This window comes from Lipotes vexillifer, unplaced genomic scaffold (assembly GCF_000442215.2).
Source record: "Lipotes vexillifer unplaced genomic scaffold, Lipotes_vexillifer_v1.1 scaffold685, whole genome shotgun sequence".
Classification (NCBI taxonomy): Eukaryota; Metazoa; Chordata; class Mammalia; order Artiodactyla; family Lipotidae; genus Lipotes; species Lipotes vexillifer.
The window spans coordinates 977,573-998,668 of NW_006771436.1; the positions used below are offsets into that span (position 1 = coordinate 977,573).

Sequence of the window (21,096 nt, forward strand, 5' to 3'; positions counted from 1 at the left end):
CGCAGAGTGGCCAAAAAATAAAAAATAAAAATAAGAGGAAAACTTAAATATAATGCTGACTTACCTTTTAGGGCTTGGATACTGGTTACTTTTAGGAAGTTTTGAAATATAATCTCCATCAAATTGAGAAGTGTTTCGACAACGCTGCATACAAAGCATCAGTCCCAAGACAACACAGAGAACCAAAGATATGACAAGATAGCTTTGTCGATCTGAAACCTGAGATGAGAAGAGGGCTTAATAATAATAATAATTTGAAAACCATATTAGAAAAAAATACAATAGGACCTAAAGTTCAAAGGACAAATCATTTTAAACATTTTTTTTTTCAGAGTGCTTCAAAACTGTAAATGCAGGGCATGCTCTTTGAAAATGTACTACAAAGGCAATGTTTTACTTTTTCTTCTCCCCCCTCCATTCTTTAAAAATTTTCAAACCTATGGAAAAGTTTTAAAAATAGTATAATACAATGAATATAATATAATATGCCTTTCACCAATGATTAACATGTTCTCTGATCATTAACATTTTGCCACATATGTTCCATTTTTTCATTTGTACTATCTTCTCCTTGGTGAGGAAAAAAAACAAAAAAATCATGCTCTTACCTACCTTTCCCACCTTACAAAACTAAACCACCAATTAATTGCCCAGTGACTTAAGCCTGGGGATCATCCTTAATTCCTCATGTCCCACATCCAATCTTTCAGCAAGGCTTGTCTTTCTACCTCTAAAATATATCCTGAATTCAGCAACTTCACAATGTTCTCCACTTCTAAAATCCTAGTCCAAGCCAACATCACCTCACCCAGGCTACTGCAATTGCCTCTTTAATTGGTTTCCTCCCCACTTCCACTCTTGCTGGTATCTAAGAGGCAATTCTCTATAGAGCAACAAACAAGGAGTTTCTCAAAGTGTTTTCAACGAGATGATCCATGTTACTTCTTTACTGAATACTTTCAATGACTTGCAGTGATTAGAATAAAATTCAAGCTCTATATTGCCTACAAAGGCCTACATGACCAGGTCTCTGCCAATTTCCTAAACTCATTTCTTACCCTTACTTCTCTCATTCACTCTGCTCCAGCCACACCAGCTTTCTTTCTGACCCCAAACACATTATACTGTTTCTAGTCACAGGCCCTTTGCCCTACTTCTGCTACTAACAAGCTTGTTCTGACCCCAGGCTCTGTGTGGATGCTAACTCCTCGAGCACTCAGTTCTAATGCCACCTCCTCAGGCAAGCCTTCCAACATCACCGTAGCTAAAGCAGCAACACTTAAAGCACCACCAGTCCACACATACAAGTTTCACTCTCTACCCCACTGTCCCTCATATATATTTACTGTATGTATTCCCTCTCTCCCCCAGGTCAGAGGGCCCTGTGAGGCTAGGGACTCTTCACTGCTGTATGCCTCAACCTAGAACTGTACAGCTCATGCTTCACACACACCGGTAGCTCAATAAATACTGCTTAAATCAATGAAAAATTTGTTTCATTAAGCAATTAATAAGCCTATTTGAACTGAAAATGAAGTATATATTGCAACTACCAATGGTTTACAAAAGACCTAACAGAATTGCTTTATAATTGTAATTTAGACCTAAACTATGAAAGCCGTGTTTTCCAAAAGATTACGATAATTAATATATTTCCAAAACTTTAAAATGCCACATTCTGCTGTTCTGAAAAAGTTCTTTATAAATGACAATTTTCTTCGATTAAAGTTCTTAGATATGAAGCCTGCCTTTATGACACCATTTCCTACAATACCATCAATAACAATTACCTCATGTTTTAATTCTGCTACTGTTGTTGATAAATTTGAAACAAGCTGTGTCATGTTGGTCAGTTGTGCCTGTAGCAACTGGATGGCTTCAGTTTGCCGCTGATCCTATAATAAAGGAGGAAATAAATATTATTTTCCTTTGTGTTTCATGTATACTTTAACTGCATTATAAATTCAAGTAAAAAATCTAGAAAAACTGTTAAATTCCTCAGGGCAGAGGGGACATATTAATAGGAAGCCCTTAATGAATGAATACTGTAAACTTGGACCAGAAATTTAAAAAAAAAAAACATAAAACACTTCAAGAATCTAAGACTATTCAACCTTCCTCCCCTGCCCTGAGCCAAAAAAAACAAAAGCCAAAAACCAAAAAACCTTTCATCATTCACTGCTACCATGTAGAATATTGACTAACAGACGCTAATAAACTGCTTTTCAAGTTAATATGGGCTCCATATGTATAAACCAGTATATAACCAGCTATACGCAAAACAGTCACTTTGTCAAGCATGCTTTTTTTTTTTTTTTTTTTTAACCAAAGCAGTCAATACAAAGACATGTTGAAAAATTTTTGAAGAATGTTTCTGGATATCAAGCAGGCTCATACCAAGGTTTTAAAAGTTCTATTTCACAGCATATTAGGATGGAACTTAGGATGTCACATAGTCAAAAAACTAAAACAGATCCTCTAGTCAACCAGTGAAAAGAAATTCATCAAAAACAGCCATCTTTCCAGCTCTGAATTTTAGAAACTTTTATAATCAACAGACATGTCTTTATTTAAAATATCACTTGCATGCATATTTTAGAGACTTATGCAATATACTCATGGTCATGAACCTACGTTAGGTAGACTATACTGAAAATTTCAACTAACTAGTGAATTCAGGAAGAAGGAAAAGAGGGCAGAAAGAAGTCAAGGAAATCTAACACTCTAATTTAGGACCCTCTATGAAACAGCTACATAACCATTTATTATTCTAAACCTAAGTTTTTCAAACTTAGATTTAAGTAATCTTTAAGTCTGCGCTGTGTATGTGGGGGTGAGTAGGCGGATGTATAAAACTGTAACAAGAAGTTTCACTTACTTCTCTCACTGTGATCCACTGTGGTACTTTCTATCCTACTTCATATTTTTAAAATGCTGAATGTGATTCATTAAACTGTTTCTTTTGACTCACTTTTGACAAACACTGAGAAATTCTAGACAGTTTTAAAGGATAAGTTATTACAGTTATTAAATTGGTTAACACTTCTAATCAAGATTTACTTCCAATAGTGTTAATGATACACAAGATTATTTAAAAGTACTTAAAGAAGTCTTTCATAAAGCATAGATGTTAAATATAAAGAGAAAATATAGACGGAAAATGTTAATGAAGAACTAAATAAATACTGTGTTCATGGGTCAGAGGACTTAATACTATTAACATGTCAATTCTCCAAATTGATCTATAAGTTCAACACAAACCCAATCAAGATCCAAACAGGTTTTTGTTTGTTTGTTTGTTTTTGGTAGCAACTGACAAGCTGATTCTAAAATCTGTATTAGTCAAATCCAGATTAGCCAAAACAATTTTGGACAAGTGCAAAGTTGGAGGATTCACTCTACCTGATTTCAAGAGTTCCTATAAAGCTACAGTAATCACAACAGTGCAGTATAAGCAAAAAGACAGATACAGATGAACAAAACAGAAGAGAATTCCAGAAACAAATCCACATGTATATGGTGAATTGATTTTCATCAAAAGCGCAAAGGAAATCCAGTGGACAAAGGATAGTCCTTTCCACAAATGATGCTGGAAGAAAGGAATATTCATGTTTCTCAATCCCCTCCCTCACAAAAAAAGAACTTTGATCCATATTCTGTGACACGTAAAAAGTAAAATGGATCATAAACCAAATGTAAAACTAAAACTATGCCAATTCTAAAAGAAAACAGAGGAAAACAATCTTTGTGACTTTGGGTTAGGCAAAGAGAAAACAGGTAAATTGGGCTTCAACGAATTAAATTCAGCTCTTCAAAAGGTATGTTTAAGAGAATGACAAAACAAGTAACGGACTGGGAGAAAATATTTGCAAAGCCTGTCTCTGATAAAAGGACTCATACTAAGAATATGTAAACAACTTTCAAACCTCAATTTCAGAAAAAAAAAAAAAAAGAGGGGTGGGGAAAAACTTTGTGTGGAACCACAATTATAACGTGTCACAAACTGGGAGTAAGATGCAACTGAACTCTGCAACCTGGGGCCTCCTCACCTCACCTCACCTTCCCTTAGTCCCAAATAACCTTTTAGAAAAGTTAAATATAAAATTTCTTCATGATGGTAACACACTATAAAAACTTATTAATGAATATCACATTTAATGCTGCAATACTGAACTCAATCCCTTAAAATCAACAAGACAAGGGGAATGGCCACTATCAGTCCTATTGCATCACTGTATAGCTCTAGGCAAGGGATAAGAGGAAAAAAGAAGAAATAAAAAGGTATAAGGATTAAAAAGAAATAGAGCTGTTTATTTGCAACCAATAAAACTGTCTACACAGAAAACCACAAATGATTTTAGAATTTAACAAAGTTGCCAAAAAGTCCACTGCACTTCTACACACATACACATACATACAAATCTTGAAATGTAATACAAATAATGCTCAAGAAAATTTTCTCTTGAGCAGATACTGATGCTAACAGCTAGAAAACATCATATTACAGCTTAATCATCAGCTATCAGGGAAAAAGTGAACCAACATTACTTATCCTTCTTACCAGAGAGATCCTACAAAATTCAATGGAAATTTATATAAAAAGTAAATAAGATATGAAGATGACCAACCTGCTCCTCTGCTATTCTTGAAGTATTCTGAAGTTTTACTATTGTCTTATTGAAAGCCTTTTGCATTTCTTCCATTTGTTTTCGGTACCTATGGAGTAAGAATTGATTTAAATTGGTTTTAATTTCTTATTTATTAATTTATTACTGGAAACACACTTCTGATTTCAATATATAAGATAAATCCATATTTCTGAAAATGACTCTTACTGAACCCTGTGCAATACAGGAAAACTTACAAAGGTAAAATAAAGAGGTCCCTTGAGGTATTTGCTACCTCAATATCAATTCTATGTTCCTCACTGCTATAAAAGATTCACTCGTCACATATATAGTCAATAATTTATGACAAAGGACCCATGAATATACAGTGGGGAAAGGACAGTCACTTCAATAAATGGTGCTGGGAAAACTGAACAGCCACATGCAACAAAATGAAACTGGACCCCTATCTTATACCATACACAAAAATTAACTCAAAATGTATTAAAGACTTGAACGTAAAACCTGAAACAATAGAACTCCTAAAAGAAAACACAGGTGGTAAGCTCCTTGACATGAGTCTTGGAAATGTTTTTTGGATTTAACACCAAAAGCAAAGGCAATAAATGCAAAAAAACCAAGTGGGACTACATCAAGCTTCTTACAAAGCAAAAGAAACCATCAACTTAATGAAAAGGCTACCTAGAGGCCTGCGCTCTAGAGCCCACGCACCACAACTACTGAAGCCTGCGCGCTTGCAACTACTGAGCCTGCACACCTAGAGCCCGTGCTCCGCAACAAGAGAAGCCACTGCAACGAGAAGCCCGCGCACCGCAACAAGAGTAGCCCTGCTCTCCACAACTAGAGCAAGCCCGCGTGCAGCAACAAAGACCCAGTGCAGCCAAAAATAAACAAAACATTAAAAAAAGAAAATTGGCAGAGAATCTCAATAGATATCTTCCCAAAGAAAACAGATAGCTGGTTAACAGGTAATAGATGAAAAGATGCTCAACATCACTAATCATCAGGGACATGCAAATCAAAATCACAATGAGTTATCACCTCACATCTGTTAAAATTGCTATTATCAAAAAGAGAAAAAATAACATGTTGGCGAGGATACAGAGAAAAGGGAACCCTGTACACTGTTGGTGGGAACGTAAATTGGTGCAGCCACTATGAAAAACAGTATGGAGGTTTCTCAAAAAATCAAAAATAGAACTGCCATATGATTTAGCAATTCCACTTCTGAGTATTTATCTGAAGGAAAAAAACACTAACTTGAAAAGATATCTGCACCCCCATGTTCAATGCAGCATTATATACAATAGTCATGACCTGGAAGCAAACTAAGTATCCATCAGTAGAAGAATAGATAAAGAAAATGTGGTATGTGTATACCAAGGAATATTATTCAGCCATAAAAAAGAAGGAAGTCTTGCCATTTGCAACAACATGGTTGGACCTTGAGGGCATTATGCTAAGTGAAATAAGTTAGACAGAGAAGGACGAATATCATATGATGTCACTTACATGTGGAATCTAAATAAAAGGAAAAAAAATCTTGAACTCATAGATACAGAGAACAGATTGGTGGTTGCCAAGGCAGGGGTGGGGGTGGGCAAAACTGATGAAGCAGGTCAAAAGGTAAAACTTTAAATGAATAAGTAACAGGAATATAATGTACAGCATGTTGACTATAGTTGATAATATTGGATTGTATATTTGAAAGTTGCTAACAGAGTAGATCTTAAAATTTCTTACCACAAGGAAAAAAGAAAAGTTGTATGTGGTGATAATATTAACCAGACTTATTGTGGTAATCATTTAGCAAAATATACAAATATCAAATCATTATGTTATACTCCTGAAACTAATACAATGTTATATGTCAATTACATCTCAATTAAAGATTTATTAGTGATTTCTGTGGTTCCTTTAGTGGGGCAAATAGGGTGGGGGTGGGGAGAGGCAAGAAGAGGTATGATGTAGGCATGCACACACACCCACAGAAAATTTGCCAATAAATTATATGTATGTATACCCTTTTAGGGTATGTGTGTATATATATATATACATATATATATATATATATATATACTTATATATATATATGTAGGTATGTATACCCTTTTAGGGTATGTATACCCTTTTAGGATATAATGATGACCATAGTGACATTTCATTAGCAGCATTTTAATTTAAAAAGATTACGAAAAGGTAGCGTTTCAGAAATTCTGGGCATTGAGTGCCTGGGTGGTTACAAAATGTTGGAAAAGCCCTAAGGACACTGGATACTTAAGGAATTTAAAAAAAAAGTAAATAGGCTTAAAAACTGGAGAACTGTGCCTGAGATCTTCATCACTGCATAAGCAAACTGGCATGGCCTCTGGCATTTTTCTAATCTTCACTTATTTAAACTCTTAAAAAATATCTGGTCGAGTTCCACATACAGCTTTAAAGTCTATAGACTAATTTTTCCCATGAGTGCTCTGGGAATCAAACAGCAAAAGTGGCTAAAGTTAAGCAACAGAAGAAAGGAGAAACTGATTATAGATAATTCAAACTTGTTATCAGCCTAATAATAGTCACTTAGTAATACTTCCAGAAAAGGAAATCAATTCTTAAGATCGCTGATCAACATCCAAATAACTTTCTTTCTCTCTCCAGCTAAAATGGTGCTTATTACTGTTATACCATGAGATAATTAAATCCTCTCCTTCTCTAGTCACAGATTATACTTTGCTACTTAACTCACTGTGCAAAGTGGATTGTGCTAATTCATAATAAAGCTTACCTTTGGCTAAGCTCCTCCAGATAGCGACCACTGAGAGACATGTTAACTTCTAAGGCTTTAATACGGTTATTAAGTCTCATAAATACTGACTCCTTTTGGTTTGATCCATGTATAAGATTTCCATTAGCATATCCTAGATCTGAAGAATTTTGCAATTCAGCATAAAAATCTGTAGCTGTCCTCTGTAACCCTCTTAAAAGGGCATCTTCTGGAGACTGTTCTTCCTCTTTTGCTTCAGGTAATGAAGAAGAATCCACAACAGGAGTCAAATTTTGCTTTGGCGTGTCAGCTATGTTCATTTTGGCTTCCCCATCTTCACTGTCTGGCACAATAGCTGTGTTTACAGGTGACAGTATTGTTTTGGATAGCTTTGTGATAATTTGCATGGAGTCGTCTTTTACAATATTATCCATTACTTCATCAAGTTTTTTTGTTTCACAGATCACAGTTGGCTTCTCTATAGAACTAAAACTGTCAGTCCTTTTTTCTGTTTCATTATCAACCTCAACAGAACTCTCTTGGGGAATCACTTGTGATGGTGTACGCACTGCCTCATATTTAATAGGCTCAGATACTTCTATTTTAGATAATGAATTGATTTCTGGAGTAACATCTAAGAGAAGAGACTGAGAAAGAGTTTGAGGATGGCTTGGTTCAAGTTCAATTGCATCTAAAGTGTGATTAATCAAACCTCCCTTGTGCACACTACTTGAGTCACCTAGAACAACAGTTTCAGCTTTCTTTTCCTTACTCTTACTGTCTGGTTCTCCACCTGGAGGTTGCAATACTGAAACATCTACCGATTCTTCAGGAAGTACTAATGGTGATTGAGCTGACACAAGATCCTCTTTTTCTTTACTCATAGCAGTTCTGCTGCGTTGCCGATAATGAGCAACTCTAACTGAACACCATTTATATATGTATTCTGAAAAACTAGAAATACAACAAATTGTGGTCAGTTCACTGCAAAATATTTGTGTCTCTGACTCAAACCAAGGTGACGTTTCATCCTCTTGTTCACCACTACCCAGAAGGGTCACTGTAGAAGGACTTGCCTCCTCTTCCTCTTCTTGAACTAGTTGTACAATGGGACCCTCTTTTGTAGTATCTGGTGATGATGGCTCTGTGTCATGTACAAGTCCTTCAGTAGTTACAAACCTAGAAATACATATCCATAATTATGTTTAAGGAAAATAAATGTATCATACATAAGGTAAAAGGCACGCTGGAAATACAGAAAACACTCAATTTACTTTGGATGAATTATTTCCCTTCAAATCACTTTCATTATAAAAACAGTATTATTCAGAAATGGTAACAGAAAGATAATTTATCAAGTGACCAGCCAGATAATTCAAATCACCATATTTACCAAATCAAATTTTTCTTTAAACTCTGTTTAAGAGTTGTTTGTATGTGAATATTTCCATTTACTGAAAGTTTCATGTAACTTTCCTCCCGTAAATATTCACCAATATTACAAGCCTCATCACCCCTTATATCAGAAATTGAGCTACCCAGAGCTAGTCCCAGAGCTAGAACTAGAAGGCAGAACTCTTATTATGAATGCACTTTGTGCTTGAATATCCTACTTTCAAAAGGCAATTACTGGGCTTCCCAGGTGGCACAGTGGTTGAGAGTCCGCCTGCCGACGCAGGGGACATGGGTTCGTGCCCCGGTTCGGGAAGATCCCACATGCCGCGGAGCGGCTGGGCCCATGAGCCATGGCCGCTGAGCCTGCGCGTCTGGAGCCTGTGCTCCGCAGCGGGAGAGGCCACGGCAATGAAAGGCCTGTATACCGCAAAAAAAAAAAAAGGCAATTACTGTTGACCCTTGAACCGTATGTGGGGAGTTAGAATTGTCGGCCTCCATGCAGTATAACTTACAGTCAACCCTCTATATCCACAGCTCCTCTATATCCATGGCTCCTCATCCACAGATTCAACCAACCAAAATCATCTGTACTGTATTTCATTAATTTATGAAAAAATGCCATGTATAAGTGGATCCGTGCAGTTCAAACCCATGTTATTCAAGGGTCAACTGCAGATTTCTCAGAGATTATTTCTCTATGGATGATTTGAGGAATTTCAACATGGCATTACACACACACACACACACACACACACACACACACACACACAAACAATTATCTGCAAAGGGAGAAGAAACATATCCCCACTCCCCCCAAATAATCTCAGTATCACCTTGGCTAACTTTCCATTGTTGAAAGCTAAATACTTAACCATTTTAATGAAAATCCTAATAATAAACTAGTAGCGCCACTAACTCAGTCCTATCTTTGGGCTCTGGAGTATGTGTGTAGGGTAGGGAGAGTGGGAAATGGAGCAGGTGGGAACAGTGTTATAAATTATAATATCTGTGGTCCCTTCCAAGATAAAGATAACGAATTTCCGGGCGCAGCCCTTGCAGCACCAAAGGTATAATTTGAGAAAACAAAGTAATTTCAAAACCAAAAAAAAAAACCCTTCATATGCAAATTTTCCTACTGTGAAACACTACTAAGAATGCCAGGAAATGTCTTCAAACAAAGCCTAATATCACAATAGCAAAAGTAGGAATAAAAAAGACAATATCTAAAGCAGGACTTTCATCTTGTTGATAATAAAATAGTAAATGGACTAAACTAAAACATAATTAAGCTATGCTTCCGTAAATAGATGATATAGATACAGATATCAATATATAGTCACTATACAACATTTCTTACATACTCAGGTGGTATACTGCTTATTATCTACCAAATAAATTATAACAGTAAAAAGGAGGAATGTCTGAAGAAGGGGAGGGAAAAAAACTAAACTGAATTAATTTGGTAAAAATTAAGTTATATACCATATATATATATATATAAAATGTATATATATATATATATATATACACCCTAATCAGTTACACTTTAAAAAACTCAAACCTGGGAAAAGAAAGTAAGTCATCTTTTCATAATAACTTTAAAAGTGATACCCTATCATGGATTCTTTTATTTTCTTCAGAGGACTGCCATATAACCATCAAAAAGAATTTAAGACAAACATACATGAAGAAACATTAAGTAAAGAAACAAACAATCATGCAAGAATATCGACTAAAAAAAACTCTAATATAGAAAAGTAGAAACTGCTACATTAGCCTGATGTGATACCTTTCAACAAATATTCATACATATGTATGACGGGTGAATGTGTATATGTATATATGTGTGTATATATGTGTAAAATGAAATTAATTTCATTTAGTTTTGAAAAATAAGACATACTATTGATATATGTTATTAACTAAAGAATTTAGTTACAAAACCGGTCAGCTCCACATAACTAGAAACACCAAGAATCTCTATCCCAAAGAGATTTCTTAGGACCTTCTAGGAATCAATAGCACATAATGCTATATATTTCACTCTGATCACCCAATAAATATCTTTAATCACTTTCAGGACTAATACAGGAAAATACAAATTTGACACTGTGTACTTCAAAGCACAAAAATCTCATTTTTTAATTAAGATAGTACTTAGGAATTACAGCTTGAAGCACACCCACTGGAGGTTTCATTAGTTATAACCTTGAACTAACTGTTTCTTGTTCAAATATCTTATCCCATTAAGTAGAGTTCCTCTGAGAGAAAGGGCTGTCAAAGTTTACAGGGAGTATATCCAATGAAATATATGGAAGTTACATTTGTAATAACTATATCCAAGTTATCCCAATTATTGTCCCAATAACCCAAATCATTAATGAGCCTATCTATTATAGATCAGAAGTTGAGGTACTGACAAACCTTAATCACCTCTGGTATAAAGGACCAAATGAGGTTATTTCATATGTTACCTACATATATACATCCCTGCCCAAAGTGCCCACTGCACCCTGGGAAAAGACCTATATCATTCGATTTCAGAAACTGAACACTGTAAGAGTATGCTGTGTGGCAAACAAATTATTTAAAAATCACTGCTCTAAGTATTTCAGGTACTCTTTTTAAGCTTTCTAGGCATAGCACAGATACTTAATCAATGCTTTTAAATTTGAACTTAATAAAAACAGACCTTTAATATTTGTCCTCAAACTTATACCTGCAGAGTTAGGTTAATTACGTGCAACAAGGAAAAGATTAAGTATTGTAAATAATAAAAGTAACACATAAAATCAAAACAACAAACATTTGGTCTGGAGTGAAGTGAATTCCCAGTACCCAAAAAGCAACTCAAAGATGTTTTAAGTGGCTGTGGAATATCTGTCCCATGATCCAGAGCTTTCTATAGGTAATCATTTCCCACAAGTTACAAGTACCTTTTTATGTACAAGTATACTTAGCTTTCCACTTTAATAGAACTCTAATATCACAATATAACTTACTCATGTGATGGAACAGGAGTTGAAACAGGAGCTGATTCAGGCATTTTAGGTGCAGTTGTGGCAGTGGCATTCTCAGATATACTTTTATTTCCTATTTTAAGAAAGATGCCCATATTGAGTTTAATTTTCAAAAGCTATACCATGAAAATATTTCACTATAACAAATAAAGGACTTTAGTTTCTCGAGGGAGAAGAAAAAAAGTCAAATACGTTTACTACTGCAGACTTTGTGGGTTTTTTTCATCAAAGTTCTTTTGGAAAGAAATAATCGTAGAACGTCACAACTACAAGTAGTGCATATTCTTTCTCAGCTTCTCAGAAAATTAAAGCAAGTAAGATGACTATGAATTTTGTGTAATCTTACATAATTAATAAGACACCTGAGTTACTAAAAGAGAATGAGAAGAAATGGGTCATTTCAAGTTTGCACTTGGAACTAAATTATTTTTATTGAAGTATATTTGAAATACAATATTATATTCATTTCATGTGTACAACACAGTGATTTGACATTTGTATACACTGCAAAATGACCACCACAATAAGTCTAGTTACCATCTGTCACCATATTGTACTTCCCATGTTGTACATTACAACCCCATGACTTACTTATTTTATAGCTGGGACGAAGTATTTTTGAAAACAAAAAAGGCAAGATTGTTTCTCGTTGCTAATAATATTCTTATCTAACATTCTTTAAGGAAATAATTGCTTTCTTAATCGAATAGCTGTTTGATAAATAAAAGCATACTTGAAGTACCTCTAGAGCACCAAAACCTCAGGAAAGAGATAAGGGATAAAATCATTACTTCTACAGCAGGGAAGAATCAAAAAACAAATTCATGATTTTATATAGACAGGATCCTATTTATTAAAGAGAACTTGTGAAATTCAAATAAACAATGAATAATAGAAGACTGGTAAGTTCCTTTGAATGGTTTCTTTATTTCTAAATGAAAAATCAAATTGCTTGGCTTATTAATTAATTTTACTAACTAGGAAAACCCCTGGAGTATCATATATTTAAAAGACCCATAAAATGATTAGGTACCTTCTGTCAGGTCTTCAGTTTTTGCTCCCAGAATATTAGCGGCAATATTCACCATATTTAGAATGGCATCTAAAACAAAATTCAATCAGAGAAAAATACCAATACACCTAAATATTTTCATATAACTCAATATCAGATAGTCAAAAACCATTTGTAATGGTCTTTTTTCATTTTTTGGACTAATTACCTTTTTGCTTGCCTTACTATCTAAGTCCAATATAAGACACAAATTTCAGGCAAAAAGTATTACACATAAATCTGAATATTTATGTTCAGAAGGATTTTAAAATTTAATTATACTTTTTTGTAAAACTTCCCCAAACCTTTTAGCAAACACTACCTTCAGCATATTATAATATTCAAGTATAATTCAACATATAGACTGTACTGAGATAGGAAAGAAATGTGACAACCAAAATTTGTATTTTATAGAAAAGTCTTTTTTTCTTTAGAAAGGGGTTTTACAATTTAAATCAAAAACAAGAAAGCCTGAAGAAATAAATTTTTCCCTAAACATGTGACTATCATAGGTAAAAATAAAGGAAATGGGAAGATTATTATTCAAAGGGCAGCAGAAAGACTTTATGTTCAACTAAAATATCTAGGTAATTTGCTTAAATCCAAAATGACACTGCATAGAATCATGTATTTGATGACTTTTAACAATGTTTTATGGCCAATAAATGACATAAATTCTTTAGTGAACTGGATGAGTATGGGCAAGGGCAGATGAATTGAAAGTCAAAGACATAAAACTTAGCTGGCTGGGAACAGAAGACTTCCTTCTAGTAATATAATGTAATTTCAAGGGAAATTAATTTCCAACTCCAATCTAATCTCTGAAATTCTATTAGAAGTTAACTCACCAGGTATTTACCCTATTAAAATACTAAGATCTGGCAGGGGCTACATATTAAGTAAGCCTCATCAGTTTTTTCCATTTTAGTTTCCTTTCCTAAAAGGGATCCATAGAGTTTTCATCACACTTTCATGAAAACCACAGATGTGAGAAGTACAAAAGGATCTAAAGAAGTAAAAGCTAGCACATCAGGAAGGCTGGGAACAAGCCAAGCACTGTCACCTGGTGCTGATACTGTAAAGATATGCTTTATGGCAGGTAAAAATAGTATATTTTAGACTTTTAAAAGTGATATCTGATAGACAGTTTTTCATGTTAATCTTTACATTAACTAGGATTCTATATTCGGAAAGACAATAAGCAGTGGTACTTTGTTTCCAATCATCAGTTTGACACACAAAAGCTTTATATTTGCTTTTTAAATATCTAGGATTACAGGTCAACCTTGCCCTTTGACCTGGCAAATTGTTAAACAGAGAAGCAGTCTTGGATCTTAGGCTAAAGAGATGCCTCAGCATGAGATAAAAACAGTAATGGAAACTCTATTTTCTTAGAAACCAAGATAAAGTAGCAAAGGAAACTCTTATTTCCTCATAAATACAATTTTAATGTCACCCAATAGTGCAATAGTAGTATGTGATCCTCTACTTAGCCTGACAGCTGAAATTCAGTCAAAACTGATGGCCTGGGCTTCCCTGGTGGCGCAGTGGTTGAGAGTCTGCCTGCCGATGCAGGGGACGCGGGTTCGTGCCCCGGTCCGGGAAGATCCCACATGCCGTGGAGCGGCTGGGCCCGTGAGCCATGGCCGCTGAGCTTGCGCGTTCGGAGCCTGTGCTCCGCAACGGGAGAAGCCACAACAGTGAGAGGCCCGCGTACCGCAAAAAAAAAAAAAAAAGATTCAGGCAGAAGAGTTGCCAGAACTGGCATATGTAAAACCCAAGAATGCTGCTCTAAAATAGTAGTTTCTCCCTTTCTGGCAGTTCAGTAAATTATGTAATATCAACAGTGTCTAAATATGCAGCATGCATGCTCTTTGACAACCAAGTCCCATCAGAAGCAACATACTCTGGTGACGTATATTTCCTATGACTACTAATTGCTCAACAACAAAAAGAAAAAAAGAGTTTCTCTTTAGATTAAAGCCACAGGATTCTGTTTTGGAGACATTACATAAATACTGAAAATAAATTAGGTGCAAAATTGGCCAATTTCAAGCTAATCTAGAAAGTGGTGATGATTATAGTCAAATTCAGACATTCCAGTGCCAGAGACTAGCTCTTTGGCCTGATTCCACATTGTTATTTACACCTTAAAGTTATACTACATTGGAGGCAGTAACTAGGTCATGCTCAAAATCAGTCCTAGATTGTTCAGAGAAAACTAGAAGGATACAGGTATAGAAGGCAGCAGTGTTAGGTCATGCCTATAAACTTTATGACAGCAGTCTTACCACTCAGTTACTACTGCCTCTCTCGTTCTGAAACTTCAAGAAATAGAGATCTTTTTAAACCCCATTTTTCATGCTTAGGCTCAGCTGACATCCTCCCACCCATCTTGTCTCACTACACAAAATCTTTCAACATCTAGAACACTGGAAGGTGTAAACAGACTGTCCTTCTAGAAAGCCACAAAAGAGAAAAATGATGTGTTACTGAGAAACACACCTTCAAGGAAAAAGATCCAAAGAGTAGGATCTAAAAAAATTCTATGTCTCATTAATTAAAATAATACATTAGTCAGAGAAGTTATTACAAATAGGGAAATGTCCTCCATTGAAAACGTGTTAATGGTGTCTTGGAGTTAATCCCATAGGAAGATAGAAAAAGAAAGAATATCAACAGTTTTCCCTTATCTAAAACGTCTAAGTCATTACTTCTGGAAGGTGCCTCTTCCTTCCCAGTAACCATTGGATACTAGAGAGCTTTTAGTCTGGGGCTATTTTCTGACCCCATAAAATAATAATTCCTCCTCACAGCTAAGTCAGCATTACTGCGCTATGATATGATGACTATTATATAACACAGAGTTTTTTATTACAAATTTAAGGACATGAACAATAATATTAATATCCAGATAAATAAAATAGCATCATTTTTTCATTCCTAAAAAACTATACCCCATAGCAGTGAATGAGGCACCTGTTTTAATGCTATCATCAGCTAGATATAGTTAAGGAACCTACTTAAAAGTAGTCTATAATACCTAAAATGTCAGTTGACTAGCAATAGAGTAAAACAAAATATATTGAGCTAATCTGTAACAAGGCTAAATAGTACATAAAAGCATTCCCTTTATGCAGGTATTTTTAACACTCTTCTTCCTATTCCCTAAAAAGTCCACTGAAATCTATAGTCTTCTATGGAAAGGAAGAGGACACGAAGGGAAGAAAGGGAAAAAAAGATGAAAAGAAATAGAAGTGACTCAACTCCATATACTGTAGCCACCCAAATATCTACCTAAAGTATATGTACTACTGGTTGAGTATCTTAAATAGCTATAAGGACAATGTACACAGTGAGACTGGGATTCAAGCAATTCAACTCACTAAAAGAGAAATGCACAAATAGTTTTCTATTTTACTAAGACTTACTTTCATCAAATTCAATTATTAATCTCCAAATAAAAAGAAAATTCCTTCCAGTAAGTTCCATATTCTTCAGGAACAACCAAAGATAACAAACATAAAATATACCTACCTGCATTCTAACAGTGTCAGTCGGTAATGGTCTTTCAAGGAGTCTACTTAGTTAGCCTACCACTAAGTTCGGATAATAGGTTGGCATGACAAGAAATTAAACAACTAGTATGTTAGTCATTGTTTTTTTTAGTTTACAAAGAGTATATTGTTATTGCTATTATTGTTACTGGTTGGGAATCATCATTATTATGACTAAGAAACAGCCTTTATGTTTTATAATTAAGTAGGAAACTAACCATACCCATACATTAACAAATCCTCATTTGGTAGGATTTCATTGATGAGTACCACCTCTAAAACTAATTCCTTTCCCATCCAGTACGACTACCCAGATGCTCTTACTCATATGGTCTAGGACTTCTTTAATAATTCTTTCCCCAAGTAAATTCATAGCCCATTCTTCACTGTAAGGAATCTGCCTAAAAATATAACTACTTAATTTTAGAAGAACCAACTTGTGCTTGCATTTTTCCCTATCTTGTTTTCATATATTCTTCCTATTTTATTTCCATGGAAATACTTTTCAAAAGTATTTTCTTTGATTTCAACTCAAAGTTTAACACTGGGAGAGTAGGAGCCCCCTAAACTCTACCACAACAAAACGTTCACATATGCCAGGAAAAAAAAGTTGACAAATACTTTAATTTTAGTGACTAACAAAACCCAAAATACTCACTTGTAGCAGAACCAAGAAGATTTTTTGAGGATTTATCCTCCCCAGTATTATAATCCAGTGGGTAGTCTGTTCAAAGAGAAAATGAAGGTACTTATGCTAAGAACTATCTCCAATATGTTTAAAAGCTCAAATTATATCCCGTCAAAGTCAGCTGACATTTAAAACAATTTTATAATTTTTATTATACATCTAAAACACATTCACAAAAAGAAAATGAAATTCACAAGCCGTTTATCAAACAGATATAAACCAAGGAAAATATTTCTACTGCTTACCAAAATTTTAATCACATTTACAAGATTTTTATTCAACCTTTCAATGTAGTTTACCAACCCCTAGTAAATGTCTTCACTTCACTTATGGGAAAACTAGGGAAGGGAAAAATTAGATTTTTCAGACGACAGTTTAAGACATCTTAAAACAAGAACTGGATAAAGTAGAAATGGAGGGTATCATAAAACCTTCTCCGACCTCTGCAGGTTCATGGGAGTTTCTCAAAAACTCAGGCCTCAATATGCTTGCTCTGAGGCTAAAGGCAAATCAAAGAAATTAATTTTCAATTCTACTATTTCAGTTGCCTTATGAGTAACAGGTTTTGGGGGCTGGCATAGGGATATAACCATAATTTATAGCACTGATGTTATGGAAGGGAGTTCCAGTCACAAATAACTGATTGATAAGCTTGGAAAACAGCTCAATTTACAAAGCAGAAAATTATTTTAGAATACAGGTTTAAGAAAAAATTAGTTACTAGGGTTAAAAACAAGGAAAAAACTAAAGACAACCATCACATTGATTTTTTTAAGTGACCTACATTTACCCATTACCATTAGATTTTAAAAAGCAAAAAATAATACATAAATAGTCAGTGTTTTAAAGTCACTTACCATAGTCCTCATCAAATAGTTCTTGACGTTCTGACTGGTACTGGGAATCAGCAATCTCTTCATATTCTTCCACCATGCTAGTGCCAAATACCCTATTAACAACAATTTCATTAAAGTCTTTCAAAACTAAACAGTTGTTAAGACTCATCTCTTCATAATAAACGACAAAATGTAATAACTTTGGTTACGTTTTGAGGGCCATTAGCTTCTGGACTCAAAAATAATGACCACTGATTCTCAATCCACCGTTCCCATTAAAATGTTAATCTATTTAAGGCATTTAAAAATACAGTGACTGGGGCTTCCCTGGTGGCGCAGTGGTTGAGAGTCCACCTGCCAATGCAGGGGACACGGGTTCGTGCTCTGGTCCGGGAGGATCCCACATGCCGGGGAGCGGCTGGACCCGTGAGCCATGGCTGCTGAGCCTGCGCGTCTGGAGTCTGTGCTCCACAACGGGAGAGGCCCGCGTACCGCAAAAAAAATAATAATAAAATAAAAAAAATACAATGACTAAGTTTTGTATCGGTCTAAAATGTTTCCATATATTGTCATCACATCAAGCAAGCTAAATTGAACACATAAAATGAAGGTTCTTTTTTCTTAAAGGAAATTTTTACATTTTTCTAAACGATATTCAAGAGTAAGAAAGGTATAGTAGCTTATATTTCTTTTTTTTTTTTTTTAGTAGCTTATATTTCTATGGTGTTATCTTCACATAGTAGAACATTATTTCTTCACTTTAAATATAGTGGGATTTTTATGTATCCCTTTTTTTCTTTTTAAACCACTCAGTAAATTTTTTAGTTCTGTATTACCTTATAAGGCTTAATGGACAAAAGTGCTCTGATCCAAAATGTGACACCAACTCCACCTAAAGAATAAAAGCACATGAAATGGGAAGCCAGTACAGTGCATGTGAGATTATCTAACAATATATTCATTTTTTCATTATAACATTTCTAAAAATAAAGTCCTCATTTCCCCCAAAATCAATACTTTTAAAGTTTTGCTTTTCGCTATGAATAATATGCCATGCCCTGTTATTCAATATTGCAAAAGAGAAGGTTGCTAACCTTTATGTACTTGATGAACATCTGAAGCAAGAGAAAGGAAAAGAAAAAGAAATCAGTTCCAAAGTCTGGATAACATACCATAAGCAACATTTAATATTTGTAAATTATTGTATAATTAAGGAATAGAAAGCAATGTACTGTGATGGATAACATTGTAGTACTCTTATTTCTTTGCAGAAACCAAAGCAATGATTTAAATTTTTACCAACACAACTAGAAAGTATAGTCTAACTATAATGAAATAAATTAACTTTAACCTAAAATTCATTGCTGCCATTTTATTTATCCATTAGATATGAAAGCATTCTAAAAGTAACTATAAAGAGTATCTAGAAATAACCTGTCTTATATTACTTTAAATATTATAGATATGTTATCATGTATATACCCACATATGAATTTATATACTGATACATATGCAGCTACACATATATATGAACATTCATATTGATAAAAAAATTAACTAGCATAATATGTAATATTTATTCTTGCACAGTACTGTATACAAATTGTTTTAGGGAAAGCATGAATTTTTGATATGCTATGCTATTTCAAGTATAACTTATAGAAGTAGAAGATATTTATCAATACATTTTTAAAATATAAATTATTAAAAAGTATTTTGTAAATCTGGATTTAGTTCTTTGGGGATGAGGAAAACCCAGGTAAACTTACATAACATTTATCAGTATAAAATGAGAATCAGAAGTAAATATTTTTTGCTTTCAGACTTAATTCTACCAAAAAGGGCTTTTAAGAAAACCAATCATCAAAATGCTCTAAGTCTCCCATCATAAAAAGGACAAGGTAGGGAGTTTTATATGGCATTTTTTGTATCACCAATAAAATGTTTTCCCATTATTAACAAAGTAGATGATATAAAGAATGATTCTTGGAACTATTTCATAACATGTCAGTTGTCTTAATTGTAAAATTAGGTACACTTGTTATCACCTGCCAAATTATTTTTAACATTTTTTTTTCATCACAGTGTAGAAACTGTGCTATATAAAAAAGTCATTAAACAACTGTTTCAGTATTCACTTTAAAAGAAACTGAAAATGTACCTTTGACTTTTCTGAACACAGCTGAATCATTAACTGAGAATATCAACTGTACTTGAAAAACAGCATTTTTATAAAAGCATTTTTATACGGAGACTAGGAATACTACAAGTTTACCCATTTACAGAAGCCAATTTAATACATGCTTAAAAAAGACACAGACAGTAAAATCCCAAAAGACAAGTAGGTAGCTATAAGTTTTCACACTAAAGAAGAAAAGATTAGAAAGGAAATTAAAGCTGCTGTCATTCCAAAAGGTCTTATTATTAACACAGATGTACTTTAAGGTATGGCTGTATTATTTTAAAGAAAAAAAGGAAGAAATAAGAGGAGTAAGAAATTCACATATTTTGTCTAAATTCAATTCAAGAGTGATTAATTCTACTTTGGTAGATAACTCCACCTCTACATTGGGGGAGGAAGCAGCAGGAATTTATTTATTTATTTATTTTTGATTTTTATTAAGAGTATAGTTGACTTACAATGCATTAGTTTCTGCTGTACAGCAAAGTGTTATCAGTTATACATACATCTATTCTTTTTTAGATTCTTTTCCCATATCGGTCATTACAGAGTATTATAGAAGAGTTCCCTGTGCTATACAGTAGGTCCTTATTAGTTATCTATTTTATACATAGTAATGTATATGTGTCAATTCCAGTCTCTGAATTTTTCCCTCCCCCCACCCTCCACTTTCTCCCCAGTAACCAAAAGTTTGTGTTTTGTTTCTGTTTTGTAAATAAGTTCATCTGTAGCATTTCTGTTTTGTAAATAAGTTCATCTGTACCATTTTTTTTTTTTTTTTTAGATTCCAAATATAAGTGATATCATATGATATTTATCTTTCTCTGTCTGACTTATTTCACTCAGTGTGACAATCTGGAGGTCCATCCATGTTGCTACAAATGGCATTATTTCATTCTTTTTTATGGCTGAGTAATATTTCTTTGTATATATGTACTACAACTTCTTTATCCATTCCTCTGTTGATGGACATTTAGGTTGCAG

The 21,096-nt window shown here is 34.2% G+C and overlaps 1 protein-coding gene across 2 annotated transcripts in view; it reads right to left on the reverse strand.

The window, feature by feature from the left end:
- Positions 1 to 21,096, reverse strand: part of SUCO (SUN domain containing ossification factor) — a 73,870-nt gene that overhangs the window by 11,207 nt on the left and 41,567 nt on the right. The window contains exons 12-21 of one of the 2 annotated variants that reach the window (XM_007446756.1): positions 19,025 to 19,045; positions 18,767 to 18,822; positions 17,952 to 18,043; positions 17,065 to 17,130; positions 12,832 to 12,900; positions 11,781 to 11,871; positions 7,405 to 8,562; positions 4,629 to 4,716; positions 1,791 to 1,895; positions 65 to 219 (exon numbers count right to left, since the gene is read on the reverse strand). In XM_007446756.1, the coding sequence (XP_007446818.1) occupies positions 65 to 219; positions 1,791 to 1,895; positions 4,629 to 4,716; positions 7,405 to 8,562; positions 11,781 to 11,871; positions 12,832 to 12,900; positions 17,065 to 17,130; positions 17,952 to 18,043; positions 18,767 to 18,822; positions 19,025 to 19,045 (1,901 nt within the window). The remainder of the gene's footprint in view (positions 1 to 64; positions 220 to 1,790; positions 1,896 to 4,628; positions 4,717 to 7,404; positions 8,563 to 11,780; positions 11,872 to 12,831; positions 12,901 to 17,064; positions 17,131 to 17,951; positions 18,044 to 18,766; positions 18,823 to 19,024; positions 19,046 to 21,096) is intronic. The other variant, XM_007446757.1, reaches the window with a different exon arrangement.